A 6044-nucleotide genomic window follows, 5' to 3' on the forward strand; every position below is an offset into this window, starting at 1 on the left:
GCGGGTGCTGGGTGAGAAGGCCAGGGGTAGCTCTGGCTGCTGGATGCACTGAGAAGGGTCCGGAAGGGGGGAGGCTGGCCTGAGAGGAGCCACTGCAGGGGCCAGTGAGCTGCAGGGGTGCTAGGGGATGGTTCTCACCAAGCCCCAGGGTCCCCTCCCCTCCCAACCTGCTTCTGGGTGGGGTCCCTTTAAATGCAAGGTTCTCTTCTCCCCTAGAAGCCCCCACCCCAGGCTCCAGGGCAGCCAGGTAAACAGAAGCCTGACCCCCGCCCACTGACATGGCCTCCCCCTCTTCCAGGGAGCCCAGCCGGGCCAGCCTGCCCCCTCCTCCTGCAGCCACCCCAGGTGAGGTGCCCGGTGGGGTGGGGGTGGAGAAGAAGGGGTGGGGCAGGTGACAAGGGGCATGTAGGGCAGGAAGCAGCTTTCTGCTTTCTCTTTCTACAGCTGAGGGATCGGCCAGAGTGGGAGCTCCCCCAGTGTCACACCTCAAGACAGAGCAGGACAGGGCCAGGCCGGGGCATCCCCATCATCCCCTGGTGCCCTCTTCCCCACCTGTCCCCCTAGGACCCGGCTCCCCTGTGGCCCACTCTGGTGGGGGCTGGTTCTCCCCACCCCCCACCCCTGGGACCCTGGACCTTCACCCTGACACCCCAGCTCTGAACCCAGGTCTGATGGTTCCCCCACCCATGGTCACCCCCTCTCTTCTTAGAGATCTGGGATCCTGGTCTGGCTCCCTGACTCCTGTCACCTCCCACGCCCAGGACCCTCGGTAGCCCAGGCTCCTTTCCTCCAAGGCTCTCGTCCTCCCCCCACCTTGCCCCACCCCATCATGCTCTTGGCCTCCTCAGCCCCCTAAACTGCAGCCCCTCCCTGGCCGGATCTCACGCCCTCTAGAGGCGGACGCCGGCACCAGTTGAGCAGGAACCTACCCTCACCTGCTGCCGGCCCTTCCCACACACCTTTCCCTCCCTCCCTCCCTTCCTGCTCTCCAGCTGTGTCGAGGCCATCACTGCACCCTCCCCTCCCCGGCCCCTCTCTCACTGTATTGCACTGGCTGGCAAACCCCCAATTCCACGCCTCCTCTGCGCCTGCGCCACCTGGGTGACTGGGGACTCGCGCGGCCACGTGGATGCGCTCACTTTAAATTTCTGACCACGAGCCTCTGGGGGCCTCGGCGACGCGAGGGTCCTGCTGCATTTCCTCAGTCCGGCCACCCTCTCTCACTCTCTAGCAACAGCCCTGCACCTTCTCCCTCTCCAAGCCCCAGTCCTGCCTCTCCCTGCTCAGCTCAGCTGCTGACCTTGCTCCCTTGTACACGGAGGAGCTGGCAGCCATCGGAAGACAGTGCGGCGTGGGGACCTGCCACCCGCCCCTGCGCCCACCGTCCCTGCAGCTCTGGCCTCCTCCTCTCTGCCCCAGTGACCTGTCCCTGCTCCCAGCCAAGCCTGCCTCTGCTTCCCCTGTTCCTTCCCTCCTACTCACGGCCATCGCGCCAGCGATTCTCCACCCTCTCTCCCGTATCATGACATTTTCCCTCTCTAATAGATCACTTCCACCAACATAAAAACTGCTGGTATTTATCCTATCTCCTGACCCCACTTCCCTTTTCGCTATCGCCTTGTTTCTCTGCTCTCCATTTATAGTGAAACTGTTTAAAAAGGTTATTTACACTCGGTGCCAACAAATCTTTTCCCCCCATTTGCTCTTGAGCCCACTCCAATCAGGCATCCATCCTCAGCGCCTCACTCAAACAGCTCTCGTCAAGGTCACCAGTGACCTCCATGCTGCCAAATCCGGGGTCAGTCCCTAAGCCTCGCCCGACGGGACCCCCGGCAGCACAGGACTAGCCCCCCCATTCCTCCTGATTCCGCCCCCACGCGCCGGCTGTTCCCGCACCCCCGGCTGGCTCCCTGGTCGGCTCCCTGACCTGCCGAGGATGGAGGAGCTCAGGCTCAATTCTCAGCTGCCTTCTCTCTCTACCCTCACTCCTTTGGTGACTTCATCCAGTTTTGTGGCTTTAAATCCCACTGCCCAGTGCTTCTTTGCAGCCCAGACCTCTGGACTCATGGCCTCTGTCCTCCCTGCTCTCACTTGGATGGCTGAAGGGCATCTTAAACTTGACCTGAACAAAATGAAAGCTCCTGACCCTCCTCCCCAGTGACCTGCTCCTCTCTCGGCCGTCCCCATCTTAGTAAAAGGCACCCTGTCTTTCGGGCTGCTCGGGCCCAGACCCCCAGCGTCGTCCCTCTTTCTCTCCCGCCTGCACCCCCTCCATCCTGCTGGTCGGTCCTGTCTTCAAGACGTATTCAGAGTCTGAGCACTTCCCCGAGCCACTGCCCCCTCCCAGCTGGGTCACCGTCCTGGCCCTCTTCTGCCACCCTCCACAAGACAACCAGGCCACTTGGTTCGATGTGAGTCAGTGGCCCACTCATCTCCCGAGGCTGCATCCATGACTCCCCTCTTCTCCAAAGCTTTCCCTTGCCCTCAACCCAGAGCAAGCCCCGTAGCCCCTCCCCCGACCGCCCACCCACCAGCGTCTGCCTCCCCAGCTGCTCGCCCCGAGGCCTGCAGGCAGGAGGGTCCCGTGGCCAGGCCGCCCGGGGTGGGATCGCCCCTCCCTGCCCGGCCAGAGGCTCCAGCGCAGCCTCGGGAGGTGCTGTCCTTGGTGCTGATCCAGGAAAGTCCTCTCCGGTTGATAGAGCAGGTGTGTCACTGCCATTTCATTTGTGAAGGTGGCGAAACAGGCTTGGTTGTTCCCATTTGATAGAAGGGAAAACCGAGGCTCAGGGACCGTAAGAGACTAGTCCAAGCTCTCACAGGTAGAAGGTAGGACGTCTGACCTAGGGCTGCTCTCCTTTGCCCTGGAGTGCCCCGGAACCTGAGTCCATTTTGTTCACTGCTGCAGCCAGTCCCAAGAACAGGGCTTGTTTGTAGGAGCTCAGTGAGGATTTGTGTGAAGTGCGAGAAGCATAATCCAGAGGCCTTCACAGAGGTCTGGCCCGGTGCAGAGTGCCTGCCCGGCCAGAATTTCATTTGGGTTCTGCGTGCGGCTTCTCTGGACAGTAGGATGGACTTATTGTCACTCCGTCCTAGGGGTGCTGGGGGTAAGATCTGAGGGACCTCATGTTCAGAGTCTCTGCAGGTTCACCCCCTGCCTCACCCAGGGCTCCCTGTCCTGCCCTTGCCCAGGCAGCTGCCCTGCCTCTGTCCTCCATCCATCTTGGGCTCATAGACCCCCCTCTGGTTCTGTTCTTGGGGAGGGCCTGTGGCTGCCTTGCTCACCTCAACATCCCAGGAGCTGAGCACACTGAATAAATGAATGAGGACTTGTTCCTGAGTTAAGGGGCCCAGGTGGAACCCATGATCCAGGCAGCATTTGGCTCATGGACAGCACCGGGGCTGCCTGGTGGGGGCCATGGGTGGGCCTCAAGGGGCTGAGACACCCAAACCAGGGGCCAGGTGCTGTGGGTGTACAACACACAATTCTCTGGAGAGCAGGCTTTGGGTTTCACCAGCCTCCCTCACCCCCCCACCCCAGGGCATCCATGTGTGACCCACAAAAGGCCAGGAGATTTGGAGACCTTTTCGTTTCTCCTGGGACCTGTCCCCAGCCAGGATAAACTTCCAATTGAGAGTCTGGCCACATCAACTCCTGCCCAAACACTGCTATCCACTATGCACCCCAACATCCTGAGCTTGGCCTATGGGGCTCTGCATGGTCAGCCGGGATAGACTATCTGGTCTGCTTCCTTCTGGAACCTTCTGCCCAAGTAATACTGATTGGCTTATACGATTCCACACACCAGAGGGTGTCCCTGCCTTCCAAGCCTTTGGGCCTTCCGGAGCGCAGCTCCTGCCACCCCTTCCACTCACCTGACTCCCTCTGCCTCCGGACCCTTCTTTTCTGTTCTTATGTGTGCCTGTCAAGGCTGAGTCAGGGAGCACCCTTCCAGAAGTTTCTCCTAGCTCTCTGTGCTCCCGACTCCCTGCCTGCCCAGCTGGGTTGGCGGTTCACCTGTTACACCTTACTTGTCACGCCCGTGCTACCTGAGTTCCCTTGGACCCCCATCCCCCCACCCTCGCCGCCCCCGGCTCACTGTCCCCGCCGCCCGCAGGCCCCGCCGCCCCCCAGGAGCCCCCTTTCCCGGACATCTACGGAGGGGACGCACAGCTCTGGGAGGCGCACTTCCGCGGCATCGGGCGCGCCTACCTCGCGCTGGGCAAGGAGGACGACTTTGCCATCCGCGTGCTCACCGAGGACTTCACGCTGCCCTTCCCGTTCGCCTGGCCGCCTGGGCCCGACCCCGCCCACGGGCCGCTCTTCTACGACCCGCGCGACCGCACGGGCTTCGACTTCCTGCTGCGGGGCCCGGGCGCGCCACCCCCCGCGCTGCTGCGGCCCCTGCACGCCACGGCGCAGGCGGCTGTGCGCAAGCGGCGCCTGGAGCAGCTGGCGCTGCGCTATGCCAACGCGGGCGCCGGGCAGCGCCCCGGCCTGGTCCTGCTCGCGCCGGGCCCCGCTCCTGCCGCCTTCACGGGGCCCCCGGGGCCCGAGGCCACGGCACCCGGAGGCGGACCCCCTAGGCTGGGCTAGCTTGGGCTCCCGCGTGGCCCTGCCCTGGGGAGAGGACCGGGAGACGATCCCCCAGCTTCCCGGAGAGAGTTAATAAAGAGTTCCTTTCCCGTCTCCTGCCCCTGGAGGTTCTTTGCTGGACACACCTGGACAGACATCTGGACTCCACAGCTGGACTCCTGGGGGTGGGGAAAGGGGCTGGGCTCTGTTCCCAGCTCTGACACTGGGCCGGGCCTGGCCAGGTCAGCCTTGGTATCAGAACAGCCACACGGATCTCAGATGTGTAGTGGATGGAAGAATGAACTAGAAGGGACCCGAGGCAGGCTGCCAAGGAGGGGAGGGGACGGGAGGTCTCTTCCAGACCCCAGGCTCTCAGCGCCACCTTTGCGATCCCAACCAGAACCCTGGGAGGTGGGCAGCAGTGTCCCCATCCCATAGGCCAGCCCCCTGAGGCCCTGGGGAGCAGCTGGGACTTGATTCCCCGTTTGGCTCCAAGGCCAGTTTTCCAATTTTCCATGACAGAGGGGCACGGGGATCCGAGGGAGGCAGAGGGGTTGGCTGAGCCCAGACGGATGGGCAACAAGAAGCTGTGCGGAGTGGGAGGGCGGGGGAGGGGAAGAACAGACAGGGTGAGGCATGGGGCACAGCCCCCCCGGAGCTGACGCTCGCCTGCTGCCCTCCCCTCTCCCCCCGTCCTGGACGAGGTGATCTTGGCTCTGGGGAGAAAGGAGGGGCCTCCTGCTTCGCCCTTGTGGGGCTGAGAAAGTTCGAAGAACCAGGAGAGTCTACCAGTGACCCTGCCTCCATCCTGGCTGTGTCTTGCTCTGCAGGTGGCAGGTTCTGGGCAGGGGTCTGTCGCTGCTGGGGAGTAGGGGGTGTTGACGAGCGACCACATAACCCCAGCAGCTCCCCCCGGCAGCCCCTGCCCAGGCATCTAGGCTGCAGTAAAGCTGTAGTGTTTGGGGAAAGGTGCTTGTCCAAAGGGCCAGGCTTCCTCTTGCTGGGGGTTTGGATTCCAGGGGTGCTGGGCCCCAGTCCCGGGGGAAGTGGGAGATCATGCTCTTACTCGAGTGCAGATGGAATCAGCTGCTTTTTTTCTTTCTTCTAATCCAGAAGTTATTTATAGCTTCCCAGTGATGGGATTTAGAAAGGTTTTTCCAAGCCCTGGCTTGATTTTGCTGGAGAACTAGAAGGTGCGACAAGGAATGTTCTCTTCTGGGGGTGGGGGGTGGAGGAGGGCTTGGGAGTCTCCAGCTTCCCCCAACTAACCCCCGAGCACTGCTTCAGGTCCTTCCTATCTGCTGCTCTCTTGTTGCTTGGATTTCATAGAGATGTGCAAACAGTTACATTGTGTAATAGCCACACATTTGAACTGTGGGGGGTCGGCAGCAACAACGTGTATCATGTGCCTCGTATTATCTATTGTGCATTAGTTGTTTGGGATGCCCTGGAAGCAGTTCCTAAGCAAAGA

At 61.8% G+C, this 6044-nt stretch overlaps 1 protein-coding gene across 1 annotated transcript; it reads left to right on the top strand.

Annotated features, from left to right (window-relative positions):
* The first annotated feature begins 278 nt into the window (after window positions 1-278).
* LOC119508916 (helicase SRCAP-like) lies at window positions 279-4594 on the top strand. Its single transcript, XM_037802623.1, has 2 exons — window positions 279-345; window positions 4116-4594. The coding sequence occupies exons 1-2, from the start codon at window positions 279-281 to the stop codon at window positions 4592-4594; spliced, it is 546 nt and encodes a 181-aa protein (XP_037658551.1).
* The last annotated feature ends 1450 nt before the right edge of the window (window positions 4595-6044 follow it).

This window comes from Choloepus didactylus, chromosome 14 (genome assembly GCF_015220235.1).
Source record: "Choloepus didactylus isolate mChoDid1 chromosome 14, mChoDid1.pri, whole genome shotgun sequence".
Classification (NCBI taxonomy): domain Eukaryota; kingdom Metazoa; phylum Chordata; class Mammalia; order Pilosa; family Megalonychidae; genus Choloepus; species Choloepus didactylus.